We start from the raw sequence: 17871 nt of genomic DNA, 5'->3' as shown, positions 1-17871 counted from the left end.
AGGTCTGTCTGAAGCACTGTTTTCCAGTATGTACTAGCTGACAATAGAAATGCATTGACATCTTACAAGAATCTCCCAACTTAGGTTAGTGGTAGTTTTAGTAGGGTAAGCAGTAGTACACGGATGCAGCACACAGCTGATTCCCTAAGGTTCTCACTGAATCACAATAGGTCTGACTGCACAGGAGTGTTGAGGCTATCGTATGGCATAGCCTAGGATACTTGCGGTTTTAGTGGTCAATGATAGGTTCCAGATGAAGGCACTGGTCCGTTTAGGCTGAGGCGAGTGGAGCGCTGAGTTGATCAGCGTCCTTCCACTATCAACAGAAAGACGCCGATCAACTACCGGCTCTCGGCTTTATGCCGAGTGCTGCGTCTTGGGGGGGCGGAGCTACTTGGTGCGCCTGCGCCCGACGTAGACGGCTCTGAAGGGAGAGACGACGGAGGTCGGCGATGCGCCTGCGCGAGGCGGCGACGGAACGCTCCACCAGACATCCCCGCTCTCCTACGGCGAGCTGGGGTTGCGGAACCGCGGCGCGCCTGCGCAGGACCGCGACGGCCACCAACACCAGGTCCCTGCAGGGTCCGTTCATTACACCTGGTTTGTTCTGTTGGCCATTGTCATTGAGACTGAAAGTGAGGGACAACTGAAACTATTGATTTGCCACCAGAACAGGAATAGAGAGAAAATTTACAATGCATACACTTGTTCTGATGTCAATTGTCTTAGAAGGGATTTCCCTCACTCTGGAGAGATTTCTTCTGAAATCCAATTGTGTCTACAGGACAGGGAGTGAAGGAAAATCTCACTAATGGGACACCGATAGGGCTAGGGCACAGTTGTTTAAGCAGTTATTTTGTAAACATTATCTCATGTCAGACTGAAAAAAAAAAAATTGGGGGGAAAAAATGAAAGACGGGGAGAACAAAAGTAGACAACAACTGTATGAAGCTAATATATGCATATGTAGGCTATTTAAGACAATATGCTGCTACCTTGATGGACATCAGGAAAAAAAGTGTGCACACTTAATATTTATGTTTACAACCAATAAAAATATTAAATATTAACCCCTTCCTGTCGGCATAATCCATATATTTGTGGCATCATGGAAGTAGGCTTTCTTGCGTGGTGTTGCATATATGAGTCATGTGTTTGTACCGGAAATGCATTGTACGATGGGGGACCACCAGCACCGAGACCAAGCTGTCACCGGCAGCTCTTGGTCTCAAACGTATGATCTGGAGTCTGTAGGGCCATCTCCTAATCATGTGATCACTGTGATGGCTAATTACATTGATCACAGATTTTAGCACCGGGACTGTTTCTCCTCTGTGAGGAGAAAAAGATACACTGAGGCAATTTATCATAACTGGAGCAGACTAAATCTGGAGCAGTTGTCCACAGTAACCAATCAGCTACAACCTTTTATTTTTAAAGCCTAACTGAACAAACTAAAGAGATAGGTTGATTGGTTACTATTAGTAACTGCTCCAGATTTTCAAAAATAGCAAACAAACTAATTGGTAGTTAAATAGAACATTGTCCTAGATATCTATGCATCCAACCAAAAAGGGGAACAGCTGAGGAGGTAAGAGGGATTTGATTCCAAATGTGGGACAGTTAAAGGGTATGCTTTTACAATGACTGGGGATTGCTTTATCCACATGTTTGTGATATTTTATAGAGTGGGTTTACATCTGCTTTTAGGATCTCTCTTGCAGTCTTTAATCTGGAATGGGCAAAGTAACAGTTAGTTTTATAGCAAGCTCCACAGGCAGTCTTTGTTTCCTATCCTCTGTTTCCACAATTGACCACAATGTTAAAACTTACTCAGGCCTAATATGATCCCTTATTCACATGTGTTAGCACTCAATTAGCTCTTGTTCACATCTCTGTAGTGTTGAAGCGTGTGTGGGAATCTTATGACATCGCATGTTGCACTGTTAGGTGCACTGCAGTGTCATTATTTCTTAACCTAGCACCTAGCAATCACATTTGCATTGCTTAACACCATAATGAGTAGTGGTGCTATACAATTTTTCAAAAAGTGCATGCACTTCTTTAAGTGTGATTTGATGTGGTAGACAGCCTATTCAAAATGGGCTGCCCTACCACAACGCAACCTTTAACGCACCTGTGCTAATGTCTGTGAATGAGGGCTTAGAGACTCGGTACTGCACTGTGGTAAGCAGCAAGGTGCATCATGGAAGTAACAGTCTTTTAGCGAGCTACTGGGATGGATCAGGGCACGGTAGCACAGGAAGGTAAAAAACAGGTTCACTTTAAAATCATATTTCAGTGAAAACACATATTTAATGTTAGTATTCTGCATCTCAGAGTGACATCCAGGTGTGTGTTTTCCCCAGTATGGACCCCAAATGCCATCAGGCAGTTGATTATTACAACTTGTGTAGCTTGTGAAAATTTCAGCCTATTTTTCAAGCCTTTTTATTTGAGTTGAAAACACAGCTCTACGTCAGCCTATCCTGTGGTTGCCAACTCCAATTTCAAGCTCTGAGGGTTAGTAGAGAAAGAGAACAGAATATAATTGTGAGTTGGCCATTTAACTGCCATTTGAATAGAGATAAGCTGTGATCTTTTTGTGGGTAGTAATCATGGGCTCAGTGTTTTGTAAGCCAGGAAACCAGAGAGGGGCAGAAAAACAAGACCTTGGCATTTTAAAGCCTCCTGCAGGCACAGGTGAAGATTGCATATTATCGCTAATGCCAGTTTTGGCAGGGAGGGCGCCACCTTCCTGCCCTGTCCCTATTGTTGACTGCTGTCTGGAAACCAATCACTCTAATTATTTCTGTCACTGATGGCAGCGGGAACAAAGGACTTCAAAGTTAACCCCTTCTTTTGGAAGTAGTTTGACTTTATGAACAATCTGCTGTATGACAAACATTGATTGAAATGTAGCAATTAATAGTCTAAGACTTTCTGCAGATTCTGTATTGCTTCTTGTTATGTTTTTCTTGCACTTTAGCTGTTAACATTTGTTTTTTTTTAAATGTTATTGTCAGAAATCCAACTGTTTGCATGACGGTATATTAAGAGATTTTTATAGAATACATTTGGGATGTCATAATAACGGATAGCTCTGCCTATTGTTTATATGTATTTGTTTCCTTCTATAAATGTACCTTCTGGTTTGTTCCCTGTAAATTGTTTATTAGGCTGCTGGTGTGTTTTATATTGTTCCTAAATTTCTGTATTTTTTACATACTGATTTTACATAGTGTTTTTAGCATTACAGTCCCTTTTTGTCCTGTGTGTTTATATAACCTATTATCTAACCTTGTATGTGTTCATCCCTGTTGTTGTTTTTTTACAGGTGTAGAGGACCCCGCATAAAGGACTGCATTGGAATCGTAGATAGGTAAGGGCTTTGACTGGTTCTCCATTTTGTCTTTATTCCCAAGGGTGGCTACACATAACCTTCCCGTGGTTAGACTGCTGATAAAATACTGGGGTGGTAAGTGGGACATTACAGCTACCCTATGGGAAATTATGAGTGCCTCCATTCACTGGGGTTTTCCTAAAAAGAAGCAGAGCTGTAGCACTCACCTTACAGACTCTCTAACTCAGGGGTGTCAAACTCAATTTAATTGCGGGCCATATCAGCATTATGGTTGCCCTCAAAGGGCCAGTTGTGAAGCCTGGCACTTGTTTACAGTGTTAGCTTTGGTTTAAAAATGTAATGTTGCAGGAGAGGCGCGAGGGCCACAAGAAATGGCCTGGTGGGCTGGATTCGGTCTGCTGGTCTTGTGTTTGACACATGCTCTAATTGAGCCATAGGAAGGAGGAGAAGGAGCTGAAGCTGACTCATTCAGCTGTATGTCTAGTTTGAGCTTCAGAAAAGCTTGATAACATGTTCACCTACTGGATGAAAATTTTAAATGTGTATCTGACTACAAATTAAGGAATTAGTTTTAACTGTATTTCTTTACTCCTGAGCGAAAAAAAGAAGAAATAAACTTAACAGTAATATTAAACACACATTTTTTTCAATAATTTATCTAGATCAAACAAACATACATTGCACAGTGAAGTATTTCTTATTTTTTTGGCCAAGTCCTTACTGCTATCATGTTTCTGAACAGCTGGCTCCAACTCTAAGCTCAGCTTCCTTAAACTTTCTCTTGAGTACAAAATCACAAGGAACAGCACAGTACTAGCTCGGTGAAGGGAGGAAGGAGGAGTGAAGAGCAGGGCCTTGCTGTACCTGTGTGTTTGTGGAGACTGCATGGAAAAAGGAAGCGCCCAAAAGGAGGATATCAGGGCTAGTGCTCAGGGAACCAGCTGATTTTGCAGGAAACAAACGTTTATACATCAAGCAGAATCCATTGTAAGTGATTTCACCAGCCTCTGAAATAGCTTACAGCATTTTAATGTGCATATCACTTTAAAAAACACTGCACATTCCTTGTAATACAGTATATTTAAACAGGGGAAGGTCATTTTCAGTAGAAGTTTTCAGGTCTTAGCCTTGTGAAGTGAAGCATATCATGGGGTCATTTTAGGATTAGGTACTTAAGCATCTGTTTTTCTTTCCAGCCTGCACTATAGTTCTGTACTTTTGTGCAATAGAAATGAAAAGCTTGCAAAGACCTGTAAATGCTTTTAAGAAAGCATTTTCTGTGACCAATGCATTTGGTCAAACCTTGCAACTAAGTGCCCCTGGTAACACCAACCTTCTTTCCGGCACTTTGGTAGAGCAGAATGTACTGTGCTAAAGCACAGAACTCCATTATGGAAATTTATTTTATGTCTATTTACATTTAACCCCTCAATCATAATAATCACCTAAAAGAGAAATCTGCAGTGTGAGGGCTACTGAGGACCATCCACTATTCCACTGAACTAGGTCAGGTTATGTAGCTTCAGATTCATACTAGAGAGTGAGGTTATAATTAGTCTTCCCAAACAAAGTGATACGCACACAATGAATTAGGCTGCTCATTACACAATCCTCATTTAACTCATGAAGCTTTAATTAACTAAGAGTCTTCCTCAACCCCTACTGAGAGCTGTATACTTTCACTGCCGCGTAAACATCAACTGAAATTATGGATCCCCTAGAAGACATTCTGGTTAAATGAGTGAGTTTCCTTTATCACATGTTTATTGGACCCCAAAGACAAAACACATTAGCACAATATAGCCTACTCAATAACCTTCTTTCCTCCACAATGGGATTGCCTATTGGTCCCAATGGCACGCTGCTCTACATGAAACAGTTTATTCATGCATCCCCTCGCTACATTATGTTTAGTCAACCTGTGGCTCTCCAGATGCTGTTGAGCTATAAATCCCATCATGCTCTGCCAGGCAGTGGTTTGGGAGAATTCTCAGAATGAACTAAGTCATCCCTAGATAAAGTGGTTTCTTTGCTATGTCAAACATTGCAGGCATACCAATATATAGGATGCAATTTAGTAGATAACTAATTTCAGGCATATTTCAAACCTTTTAGGATACTATTACTTATTCTGAAGCCAAAGTCTACTTAGCCTAAGTATTAAAGTGGAACTCTGGGCAAAATTTTGAAATATAATATTTGGGGGCTGTTTAACCTGCCAAGGGATTTGTCATTTTGGCTAGGGAGTCCATGGGTATATACAGCGCTGACAAACAGCACAGCCAGGCTGGTGTCCAGAATTTTCTATACAGCAGTTAAACAATGCAGCTTGCCCACTTCCATGCCCCAAACTGTGGATAGCAAAAGAGCATCAGCAAACTGATGAGGTCTTCTCTCTCTGAGCCTGTGTTCTTTTGTATATCCCAGATAGCAAGCAATTGAACTGCAAGTTTGAAAATGACTTGCTAAACTATTGCAGACTTGCCAAGCTTCACAATTTTGTTGCACAATTACAGCAAGTTTGCATTGCAAGTCTCCAGATCAATGTGCTTTGTAAAAGTGCTGTACACTTGCAGAGCTCTTGCTAAGACCTGCCGGACTCTTGCTGTAGACTTGCCAAGCAAATTTGCTACAAATTCAAAAAGTGTCAACTAGAACTTGTGCTGCAAGTGTTCTGCAAGTCTACAACTTGCCAGGAATGTGTGCAGCAAGTTAACAAGAATTACAATTTACCCTGCCACAAGTTTGTGGCATGTTATCCTTGCTATCTGGGATGTGATTACAGAAACCAAGTATTAGGACAAAGCCAATCTGAAGCTGACTCATTCAGCTGTATGTCTAGTTTGAGCTTCAGAAAAGCTTGATAACATGTTCACCTACTGGATGAAAATTTTAAATGTGTATCTGACTACAAATTAAGGAATTAGTTTTAACTGTATTTCTTTACTCCTGAGCGAAAAAAAGAAGAAATAAACTTAACAGTAATATTAAACACACATTTTTTTCAATAATTTATCTAGATCAAACAAACATACATTGCACAGTGAAGTATTTCTTATTTTTTTGGCCAAGTCCTTACTGCTATCATGTTTCTGAACAGCTGGCTCCAACTCTAAGCTCAGCTTCCTTAAACTTTCTCTTGAGTACAAAATCACAAGGAACAGCACAGTACTAGCTCGGTGAAGGGAGGAAGGAGGAGTGAAGAGCAGGGCCTTGCTGTACCTGTGTGTTTGTGGAGACTGCATGGAAAAAGGAAGCGCCCAAAAGGAGGATATCAGGGCTAGTGCTCAGGGAACCAGCTGATTTTGCAGGAAACAAACGTTTATACATCAAGCAGAATCCATTGTAAGTGATTTCACCAGCCTCTGAAATAGCTTACAGCATTTTAATGTGCATATCACTTTAAAAAACACTGCACATTCCTTGTAATACAGTATATTTAAACAGGGGAAGGTCATTTTCAGTAGAAGTTTTCAGGTCTTAGCCTTGTGAAGTGAAGCATATCATGGGGTCATTTTAGGATTAGGTACTTAAGCATCTGTTTTTCTTTCCAGCCTGCACTATAGTTCTGTACTTTTGTGCAATAGAAATGAAAAGCTTGCAAAGACCTGTAAATGCTTTTAAGAAAGCATTTTCTGTGACCAATGCATTTGGTCAAACCTTGCAACTAAGTGCCCCTGGTAACACCAACCTTCTTTCCGGCACTTTGGTAGAGCAGAATGTACTGTGCTAAAGCACAGAACTCCATTATGGAAATTTATTTTATGTCTATTTACATTTAACCCCTCAATCATAATAATCACCTAAAAGAGAAATCTGCAGTGTGAGGGCTACTGAGGACCATCCACTATTCCACTGAACTAGGTCAGGTTATGTAGCTTCAGATTCATACTAGAGAGTGAGGTTATAATTAGTCTTCCCAAACAAAGTGATACGCACACAATGAATTAGGCTGCTCATTACACAATCCTCATTTAACTCATGAAGCTTTAATTAACTAAGAGTCTTCCTCAACCCCTACTGAGAGCTGTATACTTTCACTGCCGCGTAAACATCAACTGAAATTATGGATCCCCTAGAAGACATTCTGGTTAAATGAGTGAGTTTCCTTTATCACATGTTTATTGGACCCCAAAGACAAAACACATTAGCACAATATAGCCTACTCAATAACCTTCTTTCCTCCACAATGGGATTGCCTATTGGTCCCAATGGCACGCTGCTCTACATGAAACAGTTTATTCATGCATCCCCTCGCTACATTATGTTTAGTCAACCTGTGGCTCTCCAGATGCTGTTGAGCTATAAATCCCATCATGCTCTGCCAGGCAGTGGTTTGGGAGAATTCTCAGAATGAACTAAGTCATCCCTAGATAAAGTGGTTTCTTTGCTATGTCAAACATTGCAGGCATACCAATATATAGGATGCAATTTAGTAGATAACTAATTTCAGGCATATTTCAAACCTTTTAGGATACTATTACTTATTCTGAAGCCAAAGTCTACTTAGCCTAAGTATTAAAGTGGAACTCTGGGCAAAATTTTGAAATATAATATTTGGGGGCTGTTTAACCTGCCAAGGGATTTGTCATTTTGGCTAGGGAGTCCATGGGTATATACAGCGCTGACAAACAGCACAGCCAGGCTGGTGTCCAGAATTTTCTATACAGCAGTTAAACAATGCAGCTTGCCCACTTCCATGCCCCAAACTGTGGATAGCAAAAGAGCATCAGCAAACTGATGAGGTCTTCTCTCTCTGAGCCTGTGTTCTTTTGTATATCCCAGATAGCAAGCAATTGAACTGCAAGTTTGAAAATGACTTGCTAAACTATTGCAGACTTGCCAAGCTTCACAATTTTGTTGCACAATTACAGCAAGTTTGCATTGCAAGTCTCCAGATCAATGTGCTTTGTAAAAGTGCTGTACACTTGCAGAGCTCTTGCTAAGACCTGCCGGACTCTTGCTGTAGACTTGCCAAGCAAATTTGCTACAAATTCAAAAAGTGTCAACTAGAACTTGTGCTGCAAGTGTTCTGCAAGTCTACAACTTGCCAGGAATGTGTGCAGCAAGTTAACAAGAATTACAATTTACCCTGCCACAAGTTTGTGGCATGTTATCCTTGCTATCTGGGATGTGATTACAGAAACCAAGTATTAGGACAAAGCCAAACACATATGTTGCATTAAAAAATATATATATTTTTTAACGGATACATAACTCAATTACATGGTGTTTTTGATACCTGCCTGGATTTCTGCTTTAAAATGTATATTTCAGTCAAATGTGAACCTGCTACATATAAACTAATGAAGGGGACATGACTGTCCTTCTGGAGACTGACTTTTCTAACTTGGCCTCATATACTGTACATCTGGCTGCCCCATTCTCAAAGTCCCTATGACTCCCAGTGTCATTATATTCAGGGCCGTCTTTAACATTAAGTGGACCCTGGGCAAGATTTAATAAAATAAAAAAAAGCACAGGAATGAATAGTTAGATTCCTATTGGCTATTTCAATTTGCAATATCCAATAGCAAGCTGGCTATTGCACCCACCCTCTACTTCTGTCAATCACTAGACGAGGACCTGCTGGAGAACTTCAGGTTCCCCTCTGCTGATGGACAGCAGCAGTGGGCGGGTGCAATAGCTAGTTTTCTATTGGCTATTGCAAAGTGAAATAGCTAATAGGAATCTAGCTATGCATTCCTATGCTGTTTTTTTCCCGTTGTTTTTTTTACTGACGGCGGCCCGCGGCTTTGATGTCAGAAAAAAAAAACCAGAGCAGGGAAAGGTTTTACTCTGCTCGATTGAGCAGAGTAAACCTTTTCAGGAGAAAGTGTTCTTCTCCCGGGCGGCAGGGAGCCGTTATCTAATAGCGGGAGACTCCCGGAGCGTCTGGGAGAGTTGGGATGTCTGGTATAGACTCAGGACTCTGCACCACAATAAACTCAGGACTCTGCAATGCAATGGAGTCTACAATTCAGATTTTTGATCCATAAGTCTATATTATATGTAGAATGCATATGTTGAAAATGCAATTCACCATGCAGCAAGTGTTCGGGTGCATGCAATATAAATGCAATATGGATTTGACTAATTTAACCACATCCTGGTACATTTATTCTGAACTATTTTTTAAATCATACAATACGATTTAAATTAAAAATCTTATTGTATAATTTATAAGGTCGTACAGAACAAATGTAGCACCTCATGGTTATATCAGTAAAATTGGTAGTGCATGGTGCGTTGCATTTTTAACAAATGCCTCTGTGTATATTATATGTAGAATGCATATGTTGCAAATGCAGTACACCCTGCAACAAGTGTGCGGGGGTCATGTCATGTAAAAGCAATAACGATTTTACTAATATAACCATGTATTGGTACCAGGGGCATAACTAGAAATCATAGGGCCCCATAGCAAAATTTTGTTTTGGGGCCTGTGATTTCTAGTTACACTCCTTGCAGAGCCCACCTGAGACCCCACACAGCCCACCTGAGAATGACCCTGCAGAGCCCACCATAGACTCTCTTTAGTGCGCTCTGCAGGGTCTCAGGTGGGCCGGTCACACCCCTGCACACCTCTTACCTGTCAGCCCCAATCCGCTGTCAGCTTCCTCCACTGCTGGGCCCCGCCTCCTCCCCCTCCATGGTCGCCGTTGGGCCCCGTCTCCTCCTCTACTGGGCCCCATCTCCTCCTCTACTGGGCCCTGCCTCCTCCTCCACTGCCGACGCTGGCTTCCTCCACCGCAGCTGCTGTTACTAACTCAGCAGCGGCTGTGAGGAGGAACCAGCCGCTGCTCAGATCACTGACAGGTCGTCAGTGAACTGAACAGCGGCGCATTCCTCCTCACAGACGCCAGTGACAGCCAGCAGTGTTCGATGCCATAACGACCCAGGCAGCCCACACGGCATCAGGGGGACCCCTTTGTTCCTCGTCCTGGCTGGCACCCCCTGTGCCCCGGGCCCCACAGCGGCCTCCTGGGTCGCAATGGCAATAGTTCCACCACTGATTGGTACATTTGTTCTATACTACTTGATAAATCATACAATACGATTTTTATTTAAATCTAATTGTATGATTTATCAGGTAGTACAGAACATGGATAAATTAGTAAAATCTGTATTGCAATTACACAGCATATTACTAAACACATGGACTGAATATACATTTCAGCACATGTTTAGTGATATGACTGTAAATACAACACAGTCCAGAATCTTCCTCCTCAGTCCTGCTCCCAGACCCCAGCCTGTGTGCTAAAGACAGATGTAAAGTTAAATACAGATACATGTAAATAAAGATTTAAAAAAATTATGGTAACTGGTTTTTTTTTCAGATTTACCTGTGCTGTCTGGCTTAACCCTCCCCCTCCTTCTCCTCCGTGCCTGCCGGATCTCTGTGCCAGGCATCGGGGGAGGAGATCACAGCAGGAGACACACACACGGACGGATGGTCACTTCACAGGCTGGCTGCTACTGAGAACGGATGTCCGTTCTGTCTCTCCACTGGCTCACATACATAGCTCGTTTTCTGTTTGCCGCTGGATGTGAAAGGGACAGCTGCTGTGGGCCCCTGTACGTTATGGGGCCCAGGGCAAGTGCCCCATTTGTCCTGCGGTAAAGACGGCCCTGATTATATTCTATATACCCTTGAATCTAATCCTGTGGAAATGCAGAACAAGTGTTCCCTAGTTTAAGGCCTGTATCTTATATCCCTACAGGACTCAGAAGTGAAGGTTGCTCCTTACAGAATCATATTGCAAGGGTCTGCAGTCCTGTACCAAAGCTCTCAAATGCTTTATGAATCTGAATACAAGCCCTATACTGTAGATTTAAGACCAAAAGTAATGCACTGAGTAGTGCTAATAGTTTCCTGTTTCATTTCACAAACATGTTTAGAAAGGTTAGAAAGCCACTCCTGAGTAAGTCTCTTCTATGATAAGCAGAACCATCAGATGTGCCCTCTTCCTCTCCCTACCATAAATGGTCAGGAAACAGTCACAGTAAATATGTGCTGACCATTGGAATGGGCTGCTTGACTAATCCTCAGGATATTCATATCATTCTTTGCTGATAAAGCAAAAAAGAACCTGAGCCGCAAGTACTACTCAGGGGGACTAGTACAACATTAATTATTCAGTAGATATGCATGTTAACTGGAAAAAAAAAAAACATTTTTGGGTCTAAACCTTATTAATAGCACAATAACAAGACCTTTTATATCTTCATGCCACCTCCACAATTAAGCTTCTGCGGACGTTGCTCTGCAACCTATTCCAATGTGTTGTTCTTAGCCATATTTGAGTTATTTCTTGTACAAATGTCCAAACAATGGTCTAGGCTGAATGTCCATGTTTAGTGGCTGTGTAATCAAATGTTTGTTGCATGGAGGAGTAATAAGCAGGTATTAGGTCTGATTAACATTCTAAAGTTACACAGTTAGTTTGAAGAAAAAGTCACTTATTCATTCAAAATAATTCTAAACCCACATTTGATGCAAATGAAGTAGAACAAACACTGATGAAACAAGGACCCATTTACTCCAACAGAGAAAAAAATAATTTCTGAGCTCTAAATACATTCACATATTTTATTGTACTAGGTTGACAAAAATATTAATGATACCACTTTAATATGTTTTTTTTTTAGCTAATTGTGAAATATCACATGCTAGAATTATATAGTCTTCTATCCATCCAGTAGGTGGACCTCTTGTTTTCTTTTCACATGTTAAACACTATCTTCTTTTTGCTGTGCTGGGATAAGCCTGTTTTTCAAAAAGTCTTTGCAGCAGTGACACCTCCCTATTAGGCTGTGCCCAACTCCAGGCACAATAATTGCCCTCTGTTTAGATATGCTATTATGTGTTTAGCTCTTCTGTAAAGCAGTTACCAGCATTCTTTTATCAAAATTCTTAAAAGAACAAGTCTTAGCAGGAATAGACGTTTACCGCTGGTCCAGTGATTCATATGGATAGATAGATTCAATAGAAATCTTCAGAAATGAAAAGCAGAACAATTTGCAAAAAAAAAATGATGTCTTGCATTTTTGTTTGTGAGCTCCACCCCTGTATGAAGCCCAATTTGTAGGCGTTCCTATGGGGGAGCACCAGCAGAGCCCAGTAGCTACCACCTACTCTGCTATGCCCTCCTGCTGTCATTCTCGCTTAACTACCCCCTGTTGTGAATTTTGTCTTCCTCTCAACTTCAGCTGTCATTCTCTCCTGCAACGTCTTTTCAGTCTTCCCACTTCCTGTTATCATTCTTGCTCACCCACCCCATATTGTCTATTTCTTCTTCCTCCCACCTCCTGCTGTCATTCTCTCTTGGCACCTCTATTCCATCCTCTCGCCCCTTGCAGCCATTCATGTTCCCCCACCTCTTGCTGCCAATCTTGTTCTCTTCCCACTTTCTGCTGTCATCCTCTCCCGGCAGAAAATTTAAATCCTTTTGCCTCCGGCTAGCATTCATGTATGTATGTGTATTCTCTGTACAGACATGCCCCCTGCATGAGTAGTGATGACACTAATCTCAAGTGCGCCTGCTGCTAGAGATGAGCTTTGTGGGTCTCTTAGACATCTCCCTAGTTTTGCGTCTCCACTGCCCCTCCTTGGCTATTCACAAAACACAGGTTTTTTCAGTCTCAATTTGAGGCAAGATATTCAGCCACACAGGAAGTATATGGTTTTTAATAAGTCAGACGCCTGTTACTTTGCATTATGAGCAGTGTAGAGGCTAAGAATATAATGAGGAAACATGTGAATATATCTATATATATATAGATATATATATAGATCTATATATATATATATATCTATATATATCTATCTATCTATATATATCTATCTATATATATCTATCTATATATATCGATCTATATATATCTATCTATAGATAGATATATATAGATCGATATATATAGATATACAATTTACTTTTTAATATATACAGAGAAAGAGAGAGAGACTATTGATTCCATGGCGTTGATTTACTAAAGACATATAGGGAGTTCACTTTGCAAGGGAATTTGTACTTTGAAGGGGAAGTTACCGCTAAGCTTAGTGAATGACGCAAATCTACTGGCTTTTATCATCCAATCATGTGCAAGCAAAAATACTAAGTGCAAATTCCTTTGCAAAGTTAACAGCCTATTTGCCTTTTGTAAGTAAATCCCCATGTGTCCATATTTGATCCCTTGTCACACTAATATCCTTATCTGTGCTATTTATGATGGCCCAAAGTTTGGCAACTGACAGGTTAACTAACACCTGGTAATTGGTGACTAATTTCTGCACACATTTGCCACCTGTTCTATATAGACAAATGTATTTTGTGCCTTTTCAACAAATTGTTGTTCTAAATTTGTGTCGGCAATTATCAGAAATTACTGCATTAAGAGGAATTTCAACAATGGCTGCAGCTTCCAGGCTCAGCAAATCACCCATCTCAGTAAATGGCTTCCTTTTGATGAAATCGTTGCTAAGATGCAAAGCGCTATCCACACTGCCAGCTCAGAATAGAATTTTATTTAACATGTTTGTGTATTTCCACTTATGAACTTTGAGCTATAGGTTGATCAAGGGGGTGTCTGCCCTGATCCAGATTTAAGCTGGCTCATTCACATTGGCTAATGATCCTACTGCTGCTCAGTTATTCTTTCCCCCGATATACACATACTGTAGACATACATGTTCATATCCTATAAGAGTGCTCACTTCACTCAATACTGCTCTTATGCTAAGGAATTTATACTGGCTGAAGAATTTCACCCTGCCTTAGTTACCTGTCATTTAGATCAAATGTTAAAGGTTCTTGGTATATCCAAATTACTGATCGATTGTGATGGTGCATGCTGGATCAGGCAATAATTACCTAATAGTGTATGCTAGGGACATCCTTTGATATGATTATTGTTAATGGTTGGTAATCTGAATTTTAGTCTGAAGCAGAATACACAAACGTATATATACAGTCTTGTCCACATACACTGTTATAATGCTTAAAAATAAACATTTTCGAAAAGACATATGGGGGCTGCCATCGGTGACCTCCTTTTTATTATCATAACTGCCTGACTGTTATCCTTGTCCACTGGCTTTGATACTTTTTGAGTCCTTGACTTAGTGTGCCTTTTAGGAAAGTCAGAGTCTCTTAGAGAATGTGGTTGAAGAAAGACAACCATGCATGACAGCCAGGTAACTGAGAGTCAGCAATGGCAGCCTTCATGTTTTTCTCTGGAAAGATTTCTTCTAATGGGGCAGAACAAAATGTAGACAAATCTGACACCTTGCTAGGCCTGTCATACTACTACGTTCCCTGTCCAGCTCAATGGCAGTATGTGGTTGCACGCTCGTAAAGGCAGATCCAAACTTATACATCCATACAGGCAATCTGTGTCCAGGGCTTGCATCTGTATGGGTGTATAAGTTCAGATTGGCATTTACCAGCCTGCAGCCACATCTTATCATTGAGTTGCACAGGCAGCTGCATGCAACAGTTGCCACTCCTGGGCGCAGGTTTCTGCATGGATGTGCATGCTGTACTGCTCTGCATGTCCATGTGAATGAGGCTTTAGCCTTACTACTACTATTGCTGTCAGGTATTTTAAGCTATGGACATTTGTAAGCAATCTAAGCTGTAAGTTCAGTTGGCTGATCTATATTTACAGTATATGCAAGTGAATAGAATTATTCTTGAAGGATATCTAAACCCAAGAACAAAAATTTACTAAACTGAAGGTTACTTGTCCTTAAATATGATGGTTGCATTAGTTTTTATTTCCCAGGCCAAGAAAATTTTTTGGCAAGTACAGAAAGTGCCTGCTGATCTTGCCAGAAATGCAGTGTCCTTGTCACCTCCTGGGAGCTACACTAAAACCACAAAAAAATGAACCTTACTGGCATAAACTGCTAATCCTCCCCGTACCCCTCCGTAGATACAGTACAGGGAGTGAGTGTAGCACCAGTGTGTTATTTGCTGGATTACAAGGTGAACAAACGCCTGAAAAAAAGAGAAAATTATGCAGCTACCACATCTATGGAATGCAATATTCTGATATACATGTTCACTGGCACTGTATATATATATATATATGCGTGTGTGTATATACATATATCATTATTATTACTTTTTTTTTTTTGGGGGGGGGGGCATTGATACACTTGAAGTTATCATTGGAATGTATTTCCTACTTTTGCCAGAAATGGATAATAATGGGTGAATAAAATCCTATTATGAGGCATATCTTGGCAAAACGATTTGTCTGAAATTGATTAAAACCCGCTGACAGGTAATGCATCTTTACAGAAACATGCAGTTTAAAATCAATACATTGTCACATAATGATGTTAGTAAAAACAAATGTCATCTCGCCTACAGACTGTCCACCTTAAGAATGACATCAGAGAAAATCAGACGTACTTCTAGACTGAGCGGAACATCAGCACTTATTATGTTTTGCTCGACCAAGTATAAGTAGGGAAATGAATGTTATTGAGTGAGCTCTTATAATTCAGGAGCACAACTCCCATGCTGGGAGCATATTAGTCTTATCAGAACACCGATTCTTCACCTTGTTTCATTGTATCCCAGACGAATTAGCACACCATTCTTACCAAGTTAATGCTGCAACCAATAATGAGATAAGACCACATCATTGAGGTGCTATGGCTTTGAAATTCTACTAAACCAAGTACTTCTTGTATAGCTGAACTAATGCACAGGGGGGAAGCTAGCTGCAGTCGTCTTTGCAATCAAAGCATCGCTTCATTAAAGAGATAATTGGCTGCCTATCTCTATGCACAGAAAGCCACCTCTCTATTAGTTCTGTTGTAGCACAGAGTGTTCATGGGGCTGCTTTATCAGGAATGAAGCTGCTGATGCCATAGCTTCAGCTGCTGCTCACAGGAACCTTGCTTATTGTTGAGTTACAGACGAGACGTGGGCGTACTTAAAATCCTCCCCTGTCAAGCACACATTAGTTTTGCAATAAAGCAAAATTACTTTGGCACCTATTGGCACCTTCTGTGGCATTGTCTCAAAATTACTTGGATGAAGAGCGACAATAATAATCGTAAATGTTTAAAACTAATGTGACAGTTAGGTTCCATTGATCATCCACCAGTGGAAATATAGGGATTTGATATAGATGCATGGCAGTATAACACCTTAAAATTGAACATAAATTAGTTATACAATACATACTGATTTTCAAAAGTTAGTAGATGTCTGGTATTGGAAACCCTTAGCAGTAAGATCAATATAATTTGCCTAGTATACGATTTAAAAACATAACAAAATCTTTCTTTAACATATATGAGCTTTTTCTATTCAAGTGTCAGGCAAGAAGTAATTACAGTATGGGGTTGATTTACTAACCTTATAAACACACCACGAACATGTATACACCTCTGTAGTGTGTTCCCTCCCAGCATGATCTATGGGTGGAATCTAAACACCTTTGTAGTTTGTACACAACCAGCAGGTGTGTTGTGCAAAACCCTGCCCTGAATTGCAAGGTGATGTTGTGTAAATTAGCTCTACATTGTGTTGCTTGCGTTGATCAATGCAGGAATGTAAATGCATGAGCTAACTATTTTTGTCTAAACTGTGAAGCAGCATTATATATGCATCATGTGCATGATTTTTCCATATATGGCATTAGTGGAAATATGCTTATAGAGACTTTTTGGTTGATAAATACGCTTTGCTGTGTAAAAATCACACGCACCTGGTGCGTGCATGTGTTTGGTTTAGTAAATCACCCCCTATGTCTCAGATCCACAAATCATATTCAAACTCTCATTATGCAAATGTCACGTTCTAGTGTGGGTCTGAACCTGATTGGTGGTGGGTGCTTGGCAATACGGTTCATAATACTGACACTTTTTATTTTATCTGTTGATTCACAAAGTTTACTTCATAGACATATGTACTTGTACATAACCAGTCAATGAACATTCAACAAGGTGGCTGCATTAGTGTTCTGTTTTCTGGCTTTTTTTCCTTTATTTTCACCTGGTGATGTTACCAGTAACACACTTCTTGTCCTAGGGTAACATTTGCTCACTCATTATTCTATATATAAGGAGGAGCAGCCTTGCCACCCTAGGACAGACAGTGTGTTAGGTATTTTCACTTGGACCGGAAACGCTGTAAGGAGTGCAGGGGGACCTACTGTTTTCTGGCATATAATACATTTGTTATTTCGGATTCGGACGAACTGCCAAATTAACTGAATTTCGTTGATCTGCAGGTTCGTCCGAATCCGAATGCACGCGTCTTCTGGCAGGATCAACAGGAAATAAAGCTATGCAACTGGGGAAATTAGTAAAAAAAAAAAAGCATTGTTAAGGTGGCCATACACTGTACAACCATCGCAAGACCTTAGTCTTGCGATGATTGTAAAGTAATTAAAAAAATGTACGATCTGCCCATCTTGGACAGGCAGATCGTACTCTCGATCATCGCAAGCCTGCCCCCCCCCCCCGTGGCCCCCCGCAG

The 17871-nt window shown here is 40.7% G+C and overlaps 1 protein-coding gene across 1 annotated transcript in view; it reads left to right on the top strand.

The window, feature by feature from the left end:
• Window positions 1-1178: 1178 nt before the first annotated feature.
• ERBB4 (erb-b2 receptor tyrosine kinase 4) overlaps window positions 1179-17871 on the top strand; it is a 160522-nt gene continuing 143829 nt past the window's right edge. The window contains exons 1-3 of the mRNA XM_018563608.1: window positions 1179-1234; window positions 2088-2267; window positions 3338-3382. Coding sequence (XP_018419110.1) covers window positions 1179-1234; window positions 2088-2267; window positions 3338-3382 — 281 coding nt within the window. The remainder of the gene's footprint in view (window positions 1235-2087; window positions 2268-3337; window positions 3383-17871) is intronic.

The sequence above is a fragment of the Nanorana parkeri genome, unplaced genomic scaffold (assembly GCF_000935625.1).
Source record: "Nanorana parkeri isolate BGI_ZX_2015 unplaced genomic scaffold, ASM93562v1 scaffold680, whole genome shotgun sequence".
Lineage (NCBI taxonomy): Eukaryota > Metazoa > Chordata > Amphibia > Anura > Dicroglossidae > Nanorana > Nanorana parkeri.
This window is presented reverse-complemented; position numbering and strand designations above follow the sequence as displayed.